Below are 23,222 nucleotides of genomic sequence, written 5' to 3'. Positions count from 1 at the left end.
TTTATCATGAAGGATATTAAATTTGGTCAAATGTTTTACCTCAACTATTGAAGTGATTATATAATTTTTATCCTTCATTATGTTAATGTGTTATATCACATTTATTTATTTGGTTATGTTGAACCATCCTTGCATCCCAGGGATAATCCCACTTGATCATGATTTATGATCCTTTTAATGTACTGCTAAATTCAGTTTACTAATATTTTGTTGAGGATTTTTGCATCTATGTTCAATAAGCATATTGGCCTGTAATTCCTTTTTTTGAAATGTACTTGTCTGGCTTTGGTATCAGGGTAATGCCGGCCTTGTAAAATAAATTTGAAAGTGTTCCTTCCTCTTCAATTTTTTTGAAGAGTTTGAGAAAAATTGGTATTAATTATTTAAATGTTTGGTAGAATTCAGTGAAGCCACCTGGTCCTGGGCTTTTGTTGTTTGGGAGTTTACTAATTCAATATTCTTGCTTGTTATTGGTCTGTTCAAATTTTCTATTACTTAGAAAATGCAGTCTTAGTAAGTTGTAGTTTCTAGGAATTTATCCATTTCTTCTAAGTTATCTAATTTGTTAGCATATGATTGTTCATAGTAGTCTCTTATGATCATATTTGCTTGGTATCAGTTGTAATGTCTACTCTTTCTTTTGTGGTGTTATTGAGTTAACTTTTTTCCTTAGTCTAGCTAAGGGTTTGTCAATTTTATCTTTTCAAAAATCCAACTCTTGTTCTATTGATTTTCTCTATTGTCTTTCTAGTCTCTATTTCATTTATTTCCTTATTATATCTTTCCTTCTACTAATTTTGGGCTTAGTTTATTCTTCCTTTCCTAGTTCCTTGAAGTATAAAGTTAGGTTGTTTATTTGAGATTGTTCTTGTTTTTTAATGTAGGCATTTATTGCTGTAACTGTCCCTTTTAGAACTGCATTTACTGCATCAAATAAGTTTTGATATGTTGTGTTTCCATTTCTGTTGTCTCAAGATAGTTTTAATTTTTTAAAAATTAAATATTTTTTTGATTTATTATTTCACCCATTGGTTGTTCAGAAGTGTGTTATATAATATTCATATTTTTATGAATTTTTCAGCTTTTCTCATGTTGTTGATTTGTAGTTTCATATCATTGTCACTGGAAAAGTTGGAAAAGACTTGATATAGTTTGACTCTTGTTAAATTTGTGAAGACTTGTTTTGTGACCTAATATATGGTCTATTTTGGAAAATGTTCCCTGTGCCCTGGAGAAGAATATGTATTCTGCTGCTGTTGAATGGAATGTTCCATATATGTCTGTTAGACCCATTTGTTCCAAAGTACCGTTCAAGTCAATTATTTCCCTACTGACTTTCTGTCTGGATGATCTGTTATCACTATTAATATTATTGCATTGCTGTCTATTCTTGCCTTCAGATCTGTTAATAATTGCTTAATATATTTAGGAGCTTCAAAGTCACATTTCAAAGGAGCGCACATATGGGGATGTGAAGAATTTGGACCATTTGTACAATCTACCAGTTATCAATTCTCTGTACCCTCTCATTTCTCTTCACCTATATGCTGGCTCAACTTTCTCCTAACCTTCTTGAGAGTATCAATAGTATAAATTAATTTACTCGTCTCTACTTTTTCATATACTGTTACATCCTTTTTACCTCCTGAAATTTAGCCCAAGATATAAATACCAACAATTTATTATTTGTCATTTCCATTATTTATTTGACACACTAGAATCCCTACCTTGGAACTCACCTCTCCTTTGGCTTTCATGATACCATAATTCTCTAATTTTCTTTATTTTCTATGACCACTGTCTAGACTTTGTTGTATCTTCTTTCTTGTCATGAATCTTAAAATTAGGTTTCTCCATGGTTCTTCCCTCAGTACTCTACTATTCACTCAGTACTTTCATTCTGGCTGGTTTCATTCATTCTCATATTTTAAAAAAATAATGGGGTTGAATTAAATATACAAAAAGCTGTACATATCAAGTATACAAGTAGATGAATTATCCAAAATGAAAATCTATGTAACCCACCCCATTTAAGCAAATATTACCATCTCTTGAGAAGCTCCCCTTCAGCCCTGTGATATCAAAACCCCTTTTTTTGTTTTTAACTTTTTATTTTGTAGTAAGTATAGATTCACAAAGCTTCACAAAATTATAGATTCACAAATATAGTAGAGAGAGGTCCCATGTAGCTTTCACTCAGTATCCCCAGTGGTTTTGTCTTACGTAGTTATAGTGCAATATCCAAACTGAAAATGTGATATTGGTATTATGTGTGTATAGAATTCTATGTCATTTAATTATATACGTAATTCATGTAATCTCCACCACAATCACGATACAGACCTATTCCATTACCACAAAGATCTCCCTGATGCTACCCTTTATAGTCACAACCATCCCCCATCTCCTTACCATCTTTAACCCCTGGCAGTCATTCACCTGTTTTCCATCTTTGTCATTTAAGAATGTTTATATAAATGGAATTTGTATGTGACCTTTTTGAAATTGACTTTTTTCCCCTCACTTAGAATAATGCTCTTGAGATCCATTCAAGCTGTTATATTTGTTAACACTTTATTAAGAGTTTTTGCATTTGTATTCAAGAGGGATATGATCTGTAGTTTTTTTCTTTTTTCCTTTTTTTCTTGTACTGCCTTTGTAATGTTTAGCCATCAGAGTGATACCAGCTTCCTAGAATGAGAGGTAAAGTGTTTCCTCCACTTCTATTTTCAGGAAGAGATTGTGTAGAATTGGTGTTAATTTTTCTTAAACTATTTGGTAAACTTCTCCAGTGAAACAGTGTAGGCTTGGAAATTTCTTTTGTGGCTAGTTTTAAATTATCAATTCAATTTTTAAAGTAGTTGCAAGGCTAGTCAAATGGTCTATTTCATATTAGTGAGTGGTGGTAACTTGTACTCTTCAAGGAATTGGTCCATTTCATGTAAGTTGTTGATTTTGTGCAAGCTGTTGATTTTATGCATATAGCCTTGTTTGTAGGATTCCTTTATTGTCCTTTTGATGTCTGCAGGATCGATAGTGAAATCTTGTTTCATATATTGTTAATAATGTGTTTCCTCTCTTTGTCAGTCTTGCTAAAGTTTTGTCAATTTTGTCAATCTTTTCAACAACCAGGATTTTGTTTCATTTAATCTATTTTTCTGTTTTCAGTTTGATTTCTTATTTTTTGCTTCTTTCTGCTTGCTTTGGGTACATTTGCTCTTTTCAAGTTTCCTAAGGTTAGGACTTAACATTAATTTAAGGCTGTTTCTTTTACTAATGTAAACATCAAATGCTATAAATTTCACTGTTATAGCTGCATCACACAAAATTTGATCTGTGGCATTTTCATTATCATGTAGCTCAATACATTATTAAAAAAATTCCCTTAGAGACTTCTTGTTTGACCTATGGATTATTTAGAAGTGTGTTAATAACCATTTTTTCTTCTGAAAAGTTACCACTATATTGACTTCCAAAAGGTCTTTTACTTGCTTTGATCTTTAAGCAAATCGAATCTTGAACTATGTAATACTTTGTGTTTGATATTTTTGTTCAATATTAATCCATTCTATTATTGACGAGCATTTGGATTTGGAATTTTAGATTTTTTCAGTTGGGGTTTGGAATACTGATTCTATGGATATCTTGTTTTATGTTAAAATATATGTACTAATTTTCAGGCTACAAACCTAGGAATGGAGTTTCTAGTGTTGGCTATTCTTAAACTGTTATCCCAAGTGGCTTTAGCAATTTAGATATTTTATATGCTGGGCATTTAAGTTACAGGTTCTCTACATGATCCAAAAGAGTTGATATTATCATTCTTTTAATTTTTTTTTTTTTTTTTTGCCATTCATTTGGGTGGGTAGTGTTATGTTTTATTCAACCTATACCCTGATATTTTTGTCTGCTTTTTCCATCAATTATTAAGAAAAGTTGCTAAAATTTTCCCAGTATAATGGATGGTCTATTCATCATTTTAGTTCTTTCCACCTTTGCTTTATGTATTTTAATGATATGTCATTATTTACTTACAAATCTAGAATTATATCTTCCTGGTGGATTGACGATGTTGATGAAATTTCCTCTTCATCTCAAGAATTTTTCTTGCTTTAATATTTACCCTAATACTAGTTTGTCTACCTCTGTTCTATTTCTTTTCTTTCCTTTCTTGCTTTCTTTTGGACTTCTCATATTATTTAAGTTATAAACTATTAGGCTGTTATACAGTCTTTAATTATTCTTATAGTGATTACCTTAGAGATTACAGCATGCACCCTCCCTCAACTTATTAAGGGCTGTTATAAATCAGTTCTTTAAGGCACGGATCCTAGAACACTTTAACTCCATTTATCACCTGTTTTGTGCTATTTCAGTTCTCTTTTAAATGTTTTAATATGCCTAGAAGTTATTGTTTATATGGGCATATTCATTTATCTTTACTCAGATATTTATCCTATTTCATTTTTTTCCTTCTTCAAGTTTCTATGTGGGATTCTTTTCCTTTTGTCTTCAGAACACTTACTGAACTTTTTAATTCAATACTAATGAATTTTGGCATTTACTGTTTTTGTTAACAAATCAGCTGCCATTCTTTTATCACTGTTGCTTGAAGGTAAAATGTCTTTTCTCCTTATCTACTTTTAAGACTGTTCTCTCTCTGGCTGGTTTTATGCAGTTTTACTATGATGTGTCCTTAGATGTATTTGCTTAGTTTAGGATTATAACCCTTCTTGAATCTATGATTTGTCATTTTTTAATCAACTTGGGAAAATTCCCAGGATATAATCTCTTTGAATATCACTTGTTTTTATCTCTACTCTCCTGAAATCTCAAATATGTGGTGTTAGAACTTTTCATCAAAGCCATATGTATCTTATTCTTTTCACCTCCCACATTGCATTTTCTATCATTTTTCTCAATGCTTGAGTATGATTTTCCTTCTACTTTTTCTTTAAGCTCACTGATTTCCTCATCAGTTGTCTCATAGCTAGCTGTTACATTCATATATTTAGCTCTTAATTTGTTATGCGATTTCTCATTTCCATTTGATTCATCTTTATAATTTTCATTTCTCTGCTAAAATCTTGTCATTTAAGATTTTATAATTCTGTTATTTGGATCTACTGTGGGCCTGTGGCTTCTCTTGGATTCCAGTTAATTTTTTTTCCCTTTAAACTCTTGTTTTGATTAAATCCCAGACATTGTGTATGAAAAACTGTAGTGATAACTTGATGCTCAGGATAATGCTATCGTTCTCTTGAAATTTTTACTTTGGTAGAATATCAGATTTGGAGAAGCTCACTTTAGTACAATCTGTAACCAAGCTGATTCGGGTCGTAGCATCAGTCTATGAGAGGGAAGGCCCATTTTTGCTCACCTTTACCGTTAGGATGTAGCCCTTGTAGAGAACAAAACAGAAAATTCTGGGTGTTTATGAGCTTCTCACACTTCAGTGAGCCTGAGCTCCAATTAATTGTCTTTACAACCCAAAAGAATACTGGAAGCTCTTCTCAGCTTCTTAATCTCTCATCTGCTGTTTGTGATTCAGAAAATGCATCTGGGAGAAAAGCTATGTCAAAAGCCTGGATTTATTTTGTCTTCAACTCTGGAATCTTGGCTCCTTAAATCTTAGCTTCCTTAAATCCTAGATCTCAGATACCCTCCAACAGATGGTGTTTTAAAATTTTGGCTTGCTTTTGTTGTGTTCTTTCTAAGAACCTAGTCCTTAATTGTTGAAAATGGAAACTTATTTCCATATTTTTAACTACCACCAAAATCAATCAATATATAGCTAACTTTTATTCAACCCCCAGGTAAGTATTTTCAACTGCCTAATAGATATCTCTACTTTGATGTCTCATAATTATCTCAAATTCAATTTATCCAAAACAGAACTTATCATTCAATCCTGCTGTGTCTTCTACATTTTTTATCACTGTAGGTATCACTCAATCCAGGAACTGGGGATTCTTTTTTTTCCTTTATAACTTATGTCTAATCAGTCATCATAGCTAAAATTTACCCTCTTTTTCATTGCTTGTCTGACTCATTGCAATAGTTATCCATTACCCTCTCTCACACTCCAGCTGTTCTTATCAAATTTATCCTTTCTAATGCATTTCCACCTAATTAATATTTTTTCCTCAAAATAAATCCAAGTCTGTCATTCCCTACTTAAAAACTTAAGGGCTTCCCACTATCTGCAAGATATGGTTCAGTACAATACAGTCATCAGTCCAACAATCTTTGATGATTTGAATTAGCACCTGGCTTCTTACCTCTCCAATTTTCACTTGACCTATTCCTTCCTGTCATTGTTTTAATGATATATATTTATTTTAGCTACTGAAATATACTATGATCTTTTTCACATTTTGATTTTTGCATGAGCTAATTTCATTTGAAATGTCTTCCCACCTTCCAGTCTGCTTTGTAAACTAGGATTAATCCCCTGCTGAGAGGCTGTATCCATCATAAAGCTTTATTCCCTCTCCCTCTTATTTTCCAACAAAAGGATTGTTATCTCCTCTGTGCTACTTCAATTTTTTTCATACTTCTGTTAATATATGTATCACACTGTATCACACAACTGATGAAACCTCTTGAAATTTAAATTATATTATATTGTAATATATAATAATTTTAAAAATTAGTTTATAATTTAAATTTTAAATGTGCTGCTGTTTGTTTATTTTCTACCTTGTCTTTCAAGACGTTTCACCAGTTGTTACCTAATATTATAAAAAGATTTCATGGGTCTAAGAATTTCAGTGCTTAGCTTACGTCTATCAGTTCAACACATACTGAGTCTTCTGCGTGCCAATGACTATATTAAACTCAGGAGTATCAAAGATTAAGGGACCTCACCACAAAGAGTTTTTGTTTTAGGGGAAGAAACAAAGAGATAACAAATCAAGACTATGCAGTGTGATACATATATTAACAGAAGCATGAAAAAAAAACTGATGATGTATGGTGATTAATATAACATAATAAAATAAAATAAAATAAAAGGCAATGAGGACCTTTACATTGGCAGGATATGTATCTCATTTTATAATATAGGAAATAGTTAAAAATAAAAGCCTTTTGAGTCAGCCTAAAAAAAAATAAAAAAAAAAATAAAAGAGAGCTACATGAACTCAGTGGCATGATTAATACTGCTGAGCAAGGCTCTCTGAAGTTCTGTTCCCTATTAGAAGAGAGGGGGAATCTGAATTCAGAACAGATTTTTGGGAACTTCTCCTTACTACGGAAAAGCAGCTTGAACAGATGATCCAAGCAATGATAAGAAATAAGAAGCCAGGGAAATGAAAGGGAAGAAAGACAGTAGAGACTTTCAGGGCAGAAAGGAACTTTAATGAGGACAGGAGCAGTCAAAGAAAAACAATGAAGGGATTATGAGTTGGATGACTTTTGATTCACACTTTGTTCAGGTAGAAGCTAGTTCAGGTAGAAGAACTCATACTGAAATGTACTCTTGTAGGGGCATAAATTATTTAAAGTTTTCCTGAGAATTACATAGTATAGTGCTCCAAGTCTTTATTGCCTGTACTCTAGAGACAATCACAAATCTTTCTTTATGGTCTCTTACAAAAGCTCTATTAGGGAGAGTTGACAGCTTCAGAGTTAGACAGAGTTGACAGGTTCAGAGTACCTAGAAAATAAATTTTTCCTGTAATAATATATTTAAATAGGGAAAAACTTTCTACTTGGAGCCTACAAAAATATGTGCAGAGAAATTTTTGAATACCAAGAAGAAAAATCCAACTTGTTTGTATTTTCTTTTGCACAAAATCTGTGGGCTTTGTAGCAGCCCTGTTATACAGATATCATGCCCACATCAGGTATGAGCACCAGGAAAAATCTCACATTTCTAAGGTTTTTAAAAAGTGCTCTCAGCTTCCTCTGTAACAGCTGTGAGAGTATCTTCATTATGATGATGACTCTGAAAAAAAAAATTAACCTCTTATAAGTCATATCATGCTTCCTAAGATCATACATGTAACAAATACTTAGTTTTTTAAAAAATAAAAAGTGCTGATGTTTATAGAATAAAATGTTAAAGTACCATGTGTCCTCTTGGTGTCCCAACTATACTTCAACCCACTTTCTTAATTCCTACTAGACATTTGTAACTTTTTTTTTTTTAAAGTAGGCTCCACATCCAGTGTGGTGCCCAACGTGGGGCTTGAACTCACAACCCTGAGATCAAGACCCAACCCAAAATCAACAGTTGGATGTTTAACCAACTGAGCCACCCAGGTGCCCCAGACACTTGTGACTTTTTGGCATACTTCCAAACTTTAACAACAAAAAATTCTTCTTGACTATGAACAGATGCCAGCACCCCAAAGGTTACCTTATCATGATATTTCCCATTACCCATTTCTTCCTTCCAAAAGTAACTTGTGATTTTGACCTTTAGGTAATTAATCTTTTCTTTTCTTTCCAGTTTTACTAGCTTGCATCTCTCTGTAAACATTATAGTTCAGCTTTAGTTTTGCCTGGTTTCAAACTTCATCTGAATGGAGTCATAAAGTAGGCATTCTTTGGGTCTGCCTTTCTATATTTAACATTATATATGGTAGAGTCATCCATGTTGTTAAGTATAGGTATAGTTCATTTTAATTACTATGTAGAATTTTATTAGAGTAATATACTTCAATATATTCACCCATTTGCAGTGTTTCCACTTTGGGACTATTATGAATATATTGGTATTTTCATGGAAGTGTATCTTAGTACATATGCACACATATTTCTGTTGGGTATATACTAAAAACTAAAATTACTGGGACGCCTGGGTGGCTCAGTTGGTTAAGCGTCTGCCTTCAGCTTGGGTCATGATCCCATGGTCCTGGGATCGAGTTCCGCATCGGGCTCCTTGCTCAGCAGGGAGCCTGCTTCTCCCTCTGCCTGCCACTCCTTCTGCTTGTACTTTCTCTCTAGCAAATAAATAAAATCTTTAAAAAAATAAAAAATAAATAAAATTACTGATAGGGTATGCGCAACTTTCCATAATAATGCCCCAAAAGTTTTCAAAGTTGTAATAATTTATATTCCAAGTAGGAGTGAGAGGTTTCTTTTATCCATCGGCATTATCATCACCTAGAATTGTATTTTGAAACTTAATCATTCTGTCAGGAAATGAATATCTCAGTCTAGTTTTATTTTAATGTTATTATTGAAATGGTTGGATTTATGCCTAATACCTTGCTATTAGTTTCCTATAGGTCTTGTGTTTTTTAATGTTCCTCCTTTGCCTATTAATACTTTCTGTATATTATCTTAATTTCTTTGTTATCTTACTATATTTTTTGAGTGTTCTTAGTGTCATTAGTCTAGGAATTAGAATGTGCATCTTAATTTATCACAAACTGCTTCAGGTGCATGCTACTTTAATTCCAGTAAAATATAGAAACTTCGTTCTCATGTAGCTCTATTACTTCCACCTTCCTTTATGCTATTATTGTCATATATATTACACCTACATGTTATATACTCAACAATACAGTGTTTTTAATTTTATAATCTTATCTCTTAAAATTTCAGAGGAAAAAGGAGACAATATATATCTATAGAATAGGGGCTGGCAAACTCTGGAATATGGACCCAATCCGTTTCACTACGTGTTTTGGAAAGTTTAACTGGAACAAAACCATATCCGTTCATTTATATATTGTCTATGGCTGCTTTCATGCTATAAGGTAAAGCTGAGTAGTTGTGACAGATGGAATTAAGGTTGATAATAACATGACTTTAAAATAAAATTATTTTGGATTATCTGGGTGGGCCCAGTGCAATTTATGCAACTGTCTTTTCAATCAGTTAAGAGAAGCACAAAAGGTATATTTATATTGTTTTTTATAGTCATCTGCAATAATTACCTTTACTGATGCTCTGTATTTCTTCATGTGTTTTTGAGTTCCATCTGATATCACTTCTTTTTAAAGAACTTCCTTTAGTGTTTCTTGTAAGGCAGTTCTCCCAGCCACGCATTCTCCGTCTGCTCACCTGTGTGTGTCTTTATTTGCCTTCTGTGTTTGAATGTTAGTTAAAGGATACAGAATTCATGCTTGACTGTTTTCCTCCAACACTCTGATGTGCCATCTCATTGCCTTCGGGCCTCTATTGTTTCTGATGAGAAGTCAGCTGTTAATCTTACTGTGGTTCTATTGTACAGGAAATCATTTTTCTCTTGCTGCTTTTAAGATTTTCTCTCTCTTTTTTAGTTCAGTTTGGTTCTCAGGTGTCTAGGAGTGAATCTCTTTGTGATTATTCTAATTGGAGATTATTGAGCTTCTTACATATGCAGAATAATATTTTTCATAAAATTTGGGAAAATTTTGGCCACTATTTCTTCAAGTATATTTCCTGTTCCCTCATTTTCTGGGATTCTTATACATACGTTGGTGTACTGGATGGTGTCCCAAAGATCTCTGAGGCACTATTAATTTTTCTTCCGTTTCCTGTTGTTCTTCAGATCGGATGATCTATATCATTCTATCATGTTTGCTAATTTTGTCTTCTGTCAGCACAAGTCTGCTATTCAGCCCCTCTGGTGAGTTTTTCATTTCGGCAACTGTATTTCTACTAAAGAATTTCCATTTAGTTCTTTTTAATAATTAGCATCTCTTTTATTTATATTATTATTTATAAAAAAATTAATAGCTTTATTGAGGTATAACTGATATCCAAAGAACTGTACGTATTTAATGGGTGCAATTAGACAAATTTAAATATATGTAGATACCATGATACCATCACCACAATCAAGGCAATAGACATTCATACTCTTATTTGATGAATCATTATCATCATTTTTAATGTTAATGTTAATTAACATGTTCATTTTTTAACATTTTTTCTTTAGTTCTTTAAAGTCTCTGTTTGTGAAGCCCAACATTTGTCATTCTCTTCCCCCAAAAAACTGTAGCTACTGACTGCTTTTTTTCAGGTGTATATGTCACCATTTCCTATTCTTTGCATGTCATATTTTTATTGTTGTTGTTGAAAAATGAGTATTTTAGACAATATAGTGTAGCGACTCTGGATTCTGATTCCCTTATCTTCCCCCCAGAATGGTTGTTATTACTGCCTTTTGTGACTTGCCTGTACTAATTTTGTGGAGTCTGTGTCCCTTGCAGTGTGTGGCCTTTGATATATCTACTTATGTTTTTCATTTTTTTAAATTCATGTTTTTATTTTTAAGACTGGTTTAATGGGGCTCTCCCCTGGTCAGCATAAGTAGTCAGCCAATGACTGGTCAGAGATTTTGCTTAAACACCATGTTAAGGGCTGCACTGTGTCCCCTTAAAGTTCATATGTTAAAGTCCTAACTCCCAGTGCCTCAGAATGTGACTGTATTTGGAGATAGAGTCCTTAAAACAGTAATGAAGTAATAATAACTCATTAGGGTGGGCTTTAATCCAATCCAAATACTTACTAGTTTTACATGTAAAGATCATTGTTTATAATTTATACATACCTAACTATATATCTATATTTATGTAGATACAGATATATATTTATTTGTTAATTGTCTTTCTTCTCCACTGAAAAGGAAACTTCCTGATGGTAGGGATGTTGTCTTGTTAATCATTGCATCCTTAGTGCCTATTATAATGCCTAGTAAATAGTAGGCCCTCCATAAATATTTGTGAATGAATGAATGAATGTAGATATCTAGTTTCTTTTTTCTTTTTTTCTTGAAAGAGAAAGAGAGAGCACAGCATGCAAGAGTGGGGTGGAGCGGGGCAGAGAAAGAGAGAGAGAGAATCTTAAGCAGGCTCCACACCCAGTGCAGAGCCCTACGCAGGCTTTGATCTCATGACCCTGAGATCATGACCTGATCAGAAATCAAGAGTTGGACGCTTAACCAACTGAGCTACCCAGGTACCCTGATATCTAGTTTTTTTTAAAGCTTGTATAAAATAATCATTCTCATAAACTTTTGTAGTACTGTGTATTATTACAGCATTTAGGGATGTTATCAAACTTGTCATTACACTTCTAGGAATCAAATACCTACAGAAATACTTAGTCGTACACGTAAAGATCATTGTTTATAATAAAAAAAAACTGGAAAAAACTAAAGACGCAGCAAGAAAAAATGTCAAAATAAATACTAAGGAAAAGTATGATGCTACTAAAAGGTATTGTTTTGTTTTATAATGAAAAGATGTTTATGATAGTTGAGAAAAATCACGTGACAAACAATATGAATTTGATCACACAATTAGTAAACAAGAAAACTGTGTATAGTGTGTCTGTGTGTTTGTGTCTTTTTGTTTAGATTTGGATGGGTGGGTATGATGAGGACTACAGTAAGAGGACAATAACTTTTTACTCTATAATTTTACTTTATAGTTTCGTGTAATACTTTCATAACTTTATAACCAATAAAAATAAGGGAAAATTTTAAAGGAAATATTGTGACATATTCCATTTTCATGAGTTCTAACATACTGTATTATCTTCTTATAGATTGTATGTGCTAGAAATCAGCATCTCTTGATTTGCCAGAGTAGATAAACACTTACCAAACCAATACAGCCAAAGATTGAGTATGTTAATGCAATAGAAAATTCCAAGGGGTAAGACATCAGTAAAATCCGTGAAACTTCCCTTCCAAGTTTCTGAAACCAGAAAATAGGGAGAAATCTTGCATTATTATCTTTAATAAGTATAATATAAATATGTTCACAGAAGGAGCTCCTACTATGAGAGTCAAGGAAAATAGGAAAAATAAATAAGCTGCTTTCACCATTCGACTTCCCTAGTCATCTCTACTACTTTGCCTTCCACTCCACTTTTCCTACCCTTAATTCCCCCAGCTCATTATCTTCAGCTTCCACTGGTGGTCTTCATCACTCAGCATTCTTGTCTCACTTCTTACAACTCTTCATTCTCATTATTCTCTTCATGACAGAGTCTCTATCTGTTGGGGTTAATGTAGAGCATGAAATCATCCATAATACCTGGCTTGCTAAAATGTAACACAGAGGCCACTGGGGGTGAGCGAAGGTTTCGGAGAAGGGCATAGGCCTTTGGAATGCTGAGGCCTGCGTGACCACTCTGCCACAGGAATGCCGTGGGGAGTTGCCTTCCCCGAAGCCTTCTTAGCCCAAACAGCTGCCCTGTGATCTAAGAGGTGTATGCACTGTCCCCTAGGCTATGTTTAGCAGAACTTGTAGAACATGCAGATTAGCAGATCATATCATTCCCATAAACAGATCCTCCTAGTTGCAGTAAGACCCCTTGTCACACATCACATGCTTAAGAAACAGTGATTAAGATTTATGATTATCCTGAAGGACGAATAAAAGTGGGAGAATAGAAGGGCAAAGGGTCTTCATCTCTGAGCACTGACCCCCTTGCCTTCTCCTCTCTTTCACAGCGAAGTTTGGAGTCATCATTCATCCATTGGTACAGGGATTGCTGGCCATTCCCGGCATCTATCCAAGCTCTTCGGTCAATAAGATTTGACTCTATCTCCAGTGATAAGATAGCTACTGAGGGATTTTATCAAGCAATTCTCATGTATTAAAACAATTATTACTAATTACAGACTTACTGAAATTTGTATGTGCAGTGATAAAAATCTCACATAGAAATTGCTGTAACATGATGTGGAAGGATGAGTAAATCCTCAAACAACATCTCACTTGGAAGTATACAGTGATTATGATTTTGATGGGATAATAAAGCAGATCCCTTCTGTTGTGATCAGAAGGATATTTTCAACTGCATATCAGGATGAATGATATTGGTCCTAATCCTGAAAATAAATGTAGTTTTTGTGCTGGCTATAGAAAGACAAGAATGATATTCAGACCTGGAAAGAATAACATTACAATCTCTCTCCTTCAATACTTTCTCTTCCACCTTTTCCGTTTTTGGGTTTATTTAATATCTTTTTTTTTTTAAAGATTTTATTTATTTATTTGATAGAGAATGAGAGACAGAGAGCATGAGAGGGAGGAGGGTCAGAGGGAGAAGCAGACTCACTGCCGAGCAGGGAGCCCGATGCGGGACTCGATCCCGGGACTCCAGGATCATGACCTGAGCCGAAGGCAGTTGCTTAACCAACTGAGCCACCCAGGTGCCCCGGGTTTATTTAATATCTTTTACGTGAGAAACTATTAGGTGGTAGGGAGTAGACAGTAAGAATGAAATGACAAAAAATTCCTGCTTTCTCAAGGTTTATATTCAAGTAGAAAAGACAGAAAGATAATATAAGGTAACATATAATAAGGTTAAATATGTCAGAATGGATAAAAACTTGCTCAGGAATTTTAGGGGACAGGAGGTTTGCCCTAAGCCATTCATATCCAGGAAGGCTTCATAAAGAGGTAAGACATTGTAAATAAGAGTAAGACTGAGAAAAATGGAGGGAAGCAACATTCTAAGCAGCTTTAAATTTTCATTTACTAGTTTTTTTGTAACTTATCTTGCTCCAGAAAAAAATGTAATAGCATAAATTAAAAGTGTGACAAAATAATTAAGAAATGGAGACATAAAATAGAAACAATAATAAAGTTAAAATACATATCACATGACCTGTGGTTTGATAATGTGAAGAAAAAAATGAATGCAAGAATGAACATGTTGTAAGAAAATGATAAAGCGAGTTTAACTCAGGTATAGGGAGTATATGATAGTACCAGAAGGATAAAGAAAAGGCTATAGGGGGTGTGAAATATCAAGTTACCTTATCAGAATTCTGATTTAATTTTGTTGGCAGAAACATAATTGTAGCATTTTAGCTGAGAAGTACTGGTGACCTCTTTGTTGCCAAGATTGTAAAAAGTCATTTTGTCCACATTCCTTAACTTGTATTTGTTAGTGTTATTCTCAAATTCTGCCCCTGAAAATAGCAAGGTATCTGCCAGAGAAGTTCAAAGAGGCAAACAACGGAGAGAGTGACTGAGTTCTCGACAGGCGGTTTAAGCCTTTGAGTCCAGCGCAAGTCAGTAAGTGCCCGTTTCTTGCTTAAGTCAATTTGGGTTGTATTTCCTGTCACTTACAACTAAGAGAGTCCTAGTTAATAAAAATTAAAGTGAATAATAAGCAAGCAATAATTGGTAATTGGGAAGATAGTGGAGAGAAGGGTGAAGGATTACATCAAGGTTTTCAGCTTTAGAGGCTGAAATAAGGGAGTCTTGCAGCACAGTACTTTTGAGGAGGCAAACTTTTTCCATTTTATATCTGTTGAATTTGAGATGGTGACAACAGAAGCATATCGAAGTGGAAACATCAAGCTGGCCATTAGAAGAACAGGCCTGGAGTCTGGGAGACAAACAGTTTCACAGGTACGTGTTGGCACTTTCTCTACTGACACATAAAGAAACTCAGGAATAGGGAAGTTGAGAAACTTGTCCACAGGGTCACATACAGTGAGTCCTGAAGACAGTGTTTGAACAAAGTCAGTCTGGTTCTGGATTTAGAATATCAACCATTTTGCTATAAGAGAAGTATGTTTCAGAGGCATGCACTTTTTGGGATAGCTGAACCTACCTGGGAACACTGATAACTTGATGAGTTTATGGGTTTAGCCAAGCAGCTTGCTTATATTAGAAAAGCTGGCATTTGGAAAATCTTGTAAAATGTTGGCTGCCTTAGTAAATGTAGAACAGGATTCTATAATCCCTCTAAGAGAAGATTGTGGGTTAGAGCTGTAGGTCTAATATATAAATTCATTCATGTAATTAATCACCACAAACAAAACTGAAACTTGTGCATTTGGGAGACTGTGAAATTGACCGTTAATACTGAGTTCAGATAAATACAGTCTACAGTGGTTTGTAATACTGTTTGCAAAAGGAGAGTCCTGGAAATTACGCCATTATTATCTTAAACTGATGATTATAAGCTTATGAATAAGAGTGGTCAGTTCAATATAATTTGGAACAATCCTCCACTTAATAACCTAATTCTTCTTCCTTATCTCTGCCACCAAAATTAGAACTGAAGATTCCCAGAATGAATTTCCAGGGAAAATGGAGAATTTTCTTACAATGTATAGGGAAAATCTGATGCATACTTATTTAAATCAATCCATCATTCATTACACACAATCCCTTTTGGGGTACTATTGCATCTTCTCTCATCCTTTCATTGTCCTCTAGGCTTTTGTTCTTCATGCTTGGATTCCTTTGACTGATGGCCCCTTTACAATATAGTGCAGGTATAGAGAGAAGAAAGTTGAGGTAGGGGGAGCAGGAAGATTATGCCTCATCTACAATGAGTCTTCTCATTAGAATTATTTTTGAATTTAAACTTTCAAGTTGCTATTTTTTGTTTTGTTGTTCAACAATAAAGAGGAGCTCTACTCTAATGTATTCTCATTTGAATGTCCTTTGCAGCACTAATATTCTGTAATTCTGAATTTAAAGCCAACACAATTGAAATAAATCAGTTGTGATATCAGTAAAGATATTCACATTTACTGGAGAATGTTACTATCTTAAGAAGAAATACAGTTACTTCTCTGGTACAAAGTATGTGATTGGATATTTAATTAAATGGAAACAAGACAGGTTCACACATATGTAGCATTTGAACACATAAAACAAAATTCATGTGAGACACAAAAATAAGCTGTGTATGGGGGCGCCTGGGTGGCTCAGTTGGTTGAGCATCCAACTCTTGCTTTTGGTTCAGGTCATGATCTTAGGGTCTTGGGATGGAGCCCCACATTGGGCTCCATGATCAATGGGGAGTCTGCTTGAGGACATTCTCTCTCCCTCTGCCTCTCCCCCCACTTGCGCTCTCTCTCTTTCTAAAATAAATAAATAAATCTTAAAAAAAAAATAGGCTGTGTATGAAAAGCTCTGTGTTAAACCAGAAATTACCAGGTGTCTACAATTCCAAATATATGCATCAGTAACAGAATTCTTTTGTTGATTTTGGGAATGGTTTTAGGGTCTAGGATTATACATTTATTTCATTAAGAGAATCATCAGTGACCCCATGCCTAATGCATATACATTTATCACTGAAGCCTTCACGTTATCTACTTGCTCTATTTTAATTGGGCATGTCAGGAATTCAAACATTCTATTAATATTTACCAAAAAATCATGTTAGAATTACTTCTGAATTGAAACTTTCAATCAAGAGCTTACTACTTAAAGCAAAGAATTTCTTGAAGATTAATAAAAGTCTTATTTTACCTCCAAAGGCTTTAAAACCTTGGAAGAGAATTGTTTGAATGGTCACTTACTGCTTGTCCATAATTCCTATATGACACGGAATTAAAAGAAGACAACTCAATTGTTGTTAGAATTGATGCAATAACTGCAACAATTATGCAGAAGATGTTCATGATCAAAGCAAATGTAATCTGAAAAGAAGATACATGGTAAGCTTGTTATATTCTGAATAAACACTTAGGTTAAACAGTTTGTATTGCTGAAAAAAAAATCATTTCGTCAAAACTCTGATCTAGTTTCTGAAGCTTTAGAGGTGCTGGAATGCTTGCCATTAGAATCAAATATTTTCCTGGTTTATGTGAAACCCAGTTAATCTGGAGGGACCAGTGAAATATCACATCAGTAAGCATCAATCTTCCATTTGGGCTAAAAAATGTATTTTACAATCTTCTGAGTCATATGGAAGAAAGATTGTTAAGATGGGATTTGAACAAAAGGAGATCCACTGTAAAATGGAAAAAGAAACAAAAAAAGATGGAAAATGACTGCTTGTAGAAACAAGCCAAATAAGATTCAATGATTTTTAATCCAGGATTTTCATTCTCTAGGGAAATCCATCAATATCTTTGGATATGTTTTTATCTGTACAATTGTGAGATCAGACTCATTGATTTCTTAGCTCTAAGAGTCTTAAGATTTTTTTCTTTCCAATATCTTATCTATACCATAGATGGATCTTCTGGACAGATCCTCTATCTTATTATAAGATATAATCCTGTTCCCAAACTAGGTAGTTAGGAAAATGAAGTTTTACAGTAATATTTTATCTATATATAAAGGCATTATTAGGTCCTATTAAATTTTTTCACTAGTAAAGTTCATACAATGTTAAAATAAGGTAGAATACCAAACAAAAAAACCCCTATATTTAAATTTAGAACTTTTACATAATGATTCTAATTAATATAGAAAGTTTGTCTACATTAAGTTATGTGCTCCTAGATTTTCACTTAATTATTTTAAAAGTAGGGTAGATTCCTTCATTGCTTAGGTACTCACTAAAACCTACTTAGCTTTGTGACAAGTGATTTCTAGGATACCCGAAGCATCTCCACTTACCATGCCTTGAGTTGGATGCCTTACTACTCTTAGTATGGAGACTCCTGCAATGATAAACTGGATATAAAAACATATTTATAAATACTCATTGATAATGCTCATAAACTTAAGATGTATTTTTAACAACTCCCTCTTCCAGGTCAGTTATTTTTAGAATACCAAGAGTAACAAAATATAAAGAAGTTTCAGTAGAAGGGGTCAGGACAAGTTTCCATCATATAGTCATGAACTGAAAGCTAATAGCTGGGTCCCTAATCACAGAAACATAGGGGACAGTGGGCAGAATTCAGGTTGTGGTGTATACCAAAGATGACTTAAAGAGTCCTGAATCAGGGGCCAAGTTTGCTTATATCTGTGCATGCTTTTTGAACTCATTTGATTATCATTTCAAATGCTATCCTTCCTAATAAAATGAAGCCATTGATTGCAATTATTGTATACATATCCAAATGTGAAAAAAGTGGTTCATGAGTCTATTCCAAACTGTGTTTGTACAAAATATATCTCTTGAGACTGTGGCCATTATTAAAGTAATAACTGTAATTCATGTTTTTGCCTTTTTTAAAAAGAGTTTCCATTATTTCACACCAGGTTACTTTGTCTATTTCCCAGAAGTGTAAAGTTATGCCATATTGTTTGAAGGTGAGCTGCATACTTCCCTTGGAACATTCCTTTTGTCTTATCTGTTTTAGTGGATTTTACAAAGATCTAAGTCAAATGATAATCTGTGGAAAAACAGCATTCATGCTATACCATTTATAGGAAGGCCAAACCTTAAAGCTTACTAACTCCTCCAGGATAACTTAAATTTACACACACAGCACTTCATTCTGTAATAAAAGCTGAGATTTCTAAGGAGGTACACAGTGAAAGGAAGAACATAAAGTTGAATTATAAACTGGAGTGCACTGCAGCTAGATCACCAAACCATGTGCTTCACAAAATGCCTTTCAAAGTTTATGACAGTTTTGCATTGGATTAAATTTAACTGAAATTTTAGATAATTTATTCTAGGAGCTACACATGCTATTTTTTTTTTTCTAAAGATTTTATTTATTTATTTGAGAGAGAGAGAATGAGAGACAGAGAGCATGAGAGGGAGGAGGGTCAGAGGGAGAAGCAGACTCCCTGCCGAGCAGGGAGCCCGATGCGGGACTCGATCCCGGGACTCCAGGATCATGACCTGAGCCGAAGGCAGTTGCTTAACCAACTGAGCCACCCAGGCGCCCTACACATGCTATTTTTATAACCTGTACAATTAAACACTGAGGGACATGAATCATTATCTGGATTTTGTCTGCAAATTCACTATTGTTTTCTAAAGCAATGCTCTGACAATTGTGAGCCAATGTATAAAGGCAGAGGATCTCCTAGGGGCCACTGCTTTCTCTGTAGCCCTCTCAAGTGGTGGCCATTTTCTCTTCTAGCCCTTATACCTTCCCTCTCCTCCAGCTTTGAATCAAATGTCATCAGATTCTATCACCACTATCCAGCCTGGTTGAAGTCATCAACTGATGACTTGGTCACTCTAGTCTTGGTGATTTTAATTTCTGTCTCACTCTCTCTCTAACACCTCTTAAACCTTGGTGTGATTATGATCCTTCTAATACCTGGGTCTTATGTTTCTTTGAATTTCTCTTCTCTAATCCTCTGACCCCATCCTAGCTCAGTCACTCACTCCCATATTCATTCTCTTGTGCTTCTTTCTGCCAATAAGGATGACATCTTTCAAATCTCATTTCCAAGTATCCCACTATGACCACCAGCTTCTATCTTTCTACATCATGTCCTGTAGTATCACAACTTTAACAATTCTTTGAACCCGTCTGGATCTATAATCAAGCCTCTCTGTTATATTCCCTACTTCACCAGCTTAAATTTCATGGTTAACTATTACACTCACTTATATACACTTTCAACTCCTTTGCACTGTTCTTGTTTGATCACAGATGCATGGTTAAACCCAAATCCTGATTAAATGCAGTTCTCCTTCTCACTGAATGCCTGAACCCATGCAGCCAAACAGGACTTGAGAAAGACACACAACCATCTTGACCCATATCTCACTACACACATTCTGTTCCTAAAGCTTAAGTGAGCTCTTAATCTTAGTGAAAGTCTAACTACTTTTCCACAATGCATACACTCTCTTTTTCTAGGTGACTATTTCATATCCTCTCTTCAAACAACCAATTCATTATCCCATTCTCCTTCTCAGCTCATGATCTGGCTTCTTAATTCACTGAGGTATTTGAAGCCATCAGAAGAAAAGTTCCACAAGCTCCCAATATCCCATCTACCTACCTATCAAAATTTGTCCTTTCTCTTTGTTTCTCCACCTTTCCATCCTGTTACCCACCTTTGCACTATTTACATTAAATATGGATAATTCTTTCTTATGAGGGCTAACCTATACTTTGTAGGATATTAGCTTCAGCCTACTAGATGCCTACCCCAGCTGTGAAAACCAAAAATGTCTCCAGACATCACCAAATGTCCTCTGAGGGGCAAAACCACCTCTAATTGAGATCCACTGCTAGAGATGAACTGTCCATGAACCTAAGTATTTGTGTATTAAAATTCATCACCTCTTCCTTACCCCAGTACAGGATTCTAATAATCACTCCTTCCCTCCATTTATTTCATATTGATTTTCCCTCTTCTGGCTCAGTCCCCTCAGTAAAAGACATGATACTTCCAACTTACTGAAACAAATAAGCAAACCTTGTCTTGATCCAAACTTCTTCCCACTACTACTTCATTTCTCAATGCCATATTACACCAGAGTCCTTAAAGGAGTTTTATTTGCTGTCTCTATAGTCTTCTCCTCCCATTATTTCTTAAACCAACTCCAGTCAGGTTTTGCTTCACCATTCCACTGAAACTACTTGTCAAATTTATTGCTAACTCCAATGGTCAATTCTCAGCCTTATTTGGCAAAATAACAGAATTTAATATAGTTTGTCTTTCCCTATTTGTTCACTCAGCTTTGAGGATGCCATACTTTTCAAATTTTCCTACTAACTTATGGCTGTCTAGAAACCAAAGAATGCAGGTAATGACAAATTTAGAAAATGTGTGAGTAGGCGCATTGTGTGAAGAAGCTAAGGATCCTAAATATGAAAATTAACCATGCTAATGGATATTATGGTTAAGATTCTTTGTCTTTCACATATCTAAAGACAATCCAACCTACGGTTGTCATTGTGTATTCCCTCCTGTATCCACATTTCTTGTAACAGCACTGGTAAGTTAAAGGTACTAAAAAACATGTGTTGAAAAAAAGAATTTGATTTTGAATATTACCAACATGGGATTTACTTAACTGTTCCCTATCTTCCACTAGTGGCATGAATAGTATTTACTGAATGATTAAATCATATAAATATATTCTACTCACAATAATTCCCCATAAAGCACATCCTGTTTTGTAAGTTACAGGTTCATACGTCCCAAAGACTCCTCTAATTTGTCCCATATACAAAATCAATAGGAAATACCACATGAAAACATGAAATATGCCAATCATAATCTGGAGAGCCTGTGAGAAGAAAATGATATTAGTACCAAAACCATGTAATTTATAACATTATTCCAGTAAGTGTTAACTATAAGAAATATTCAATACTTTTATGAAAGATAAAAGTTAAATAGCAATGCACTTACCATGTATTTTCTGGACTGGTTAGCCCCAAAGGAAAGCCCTAACCAGGAAGTACTGAGGTTTACCAAATAGGAGTCAACCATTTGTGGAGCATCAGACTGTTCAATAATAATTCTAGTCAATTCTCCCATAAAATAGTTGACAATCTGACTCTTAATACTGGCTATCTTCCCTACCTATCAAGTAATGGCATGAAAGGAGAATACTGAAGGTATTTGGGGGGAAATATGGTTACTAATCTATATGGATGCAGGAAACCATGTATCCAATATATTCTTGTATATTAGTAATTATTAAGGTTAACTACTTTTTGCATCTTTTTGAAGGTTTACCTTTGCCTTCAAGGTACATTTGGTATGTATCTTTATCACAAGCATGCTGGTGTGAGGTAGAGTTCAACACAGAGATACAAAGAATATCCAATGTAGACTTGCTTGTACAAGGTCTTCCTATTGGATAGGGGATGAGTTGGTGGAGGGGTGAATTATTACCCAACTTTAATTTGTAAGAAGATAATTATAATCCAAGTAAATATGTGCCAGTAAATTTATTTCTCAATTTATATGTGGACTAATATTTCATATATGGAATCACATTTTTAATTACTGTTTAAAAATTTCAGAGGATTGGGGCACCTGGCTGGCTCAGTCGGTAGGGCATGTGATGCTTGATCTCAGGGTCATGAGTTCAAGCCCCATGTTGGGTGTGGAGCCTACTTAATAAAAAAAAAAAATAAAAGTAAAAATTTCAGAGGATACACTATTTTTACTTAATATAAACTTTAATAGGAAGCTATTTAATGCTTTAACTTTAATAGTTCCAGCTCTTTGTAAAGTAGTCTAAAAACACATAAATGCAATCAGCTAATATTAAAGATACATTTTAGAGAATTCTCTTTTATTATAGAAAGATGACTTTTTCAGTAACAATCTTATGCATTTTTATAGATTTAGAATTTTAGATTTCCTCTGCATCGAATTTGGAAGAACGGCATTATCTTCAGAGATTCTTTGGATTTGATTGGGAGAAAATCCTCTACTAGATAGCAAAATCCTTGAGAGCCTGGACTTTAGTTATCTCACTGTTGTCACCAGCCTCTAAAAGTGGGAACCCAGTAAATATCTCTTGAATAAGCACATCAGAATGAAGGACATTAATCCCACATGACTTTTCCAACTCTTAAGTGAGCTTGAAAAATAGTCTCCCTTTATAATTGGCGGTTGTCCTATATAATACTATGAAATATCCAAGTAAAAAAGCTTGAAAAGAACCCTATA

General features: G+C 34.3%; 1 protein-coding gene across 1 annotated transcript; it reads right to left on the bottom strand.

The window, feature by feature from the left end:
- Positions 1 to 7,345: 7,345 nt before the first annotated feature.
- Positions 7,346 to 21,816, bottom strand: MS4A13 (membrane spanning 4-domains A13). The gene is made up of 5 exons (XM_032415102.1): positions 21,682 to 21,816; positions 18,282 to 18,338; positions 17,234 to 17,353; positions 12,549 to 12,644; positions 7,346 to 7,951 (listed from the first exon to the last, which is right to left on the bottom strand). The coding sequence occupies exons 1-5, from the start codon at positions 21,808 to 21,810 to the stop codon at positions 7,889 to 7,891; spliced, it is 465 nt and encodes a 154-aa protein (XP_032270993.1). The 5' UTR covers positions 21,811 to 21,816; the 3' UTR covers positions 7,346 to 7,888.
- Positions 21,817 to 23,222: the final 1,406 nt, after the last annotated feature.

This window comes from Phoca vitulina, unplaced genomic scaffold, assembly GCF_004348235.1.
Source record: "Phoca vitulina isolate PV1807 unplaced genomic scaffold, GSC_HSeal_1.0 scaffold16, whole genome shotgun sequence".
Taxonomy (NCBI): domain Eukaryota; kingdom Metazoa; phylum Chordata; class Mammalia; order Carnivora; family Phocidae; genus Phoca; species Phoca vitulina.
Note: the sequence above shows the minus strand (reverse complement) of the source record. Positions and strands in the feature narration are given on the sequence as shown.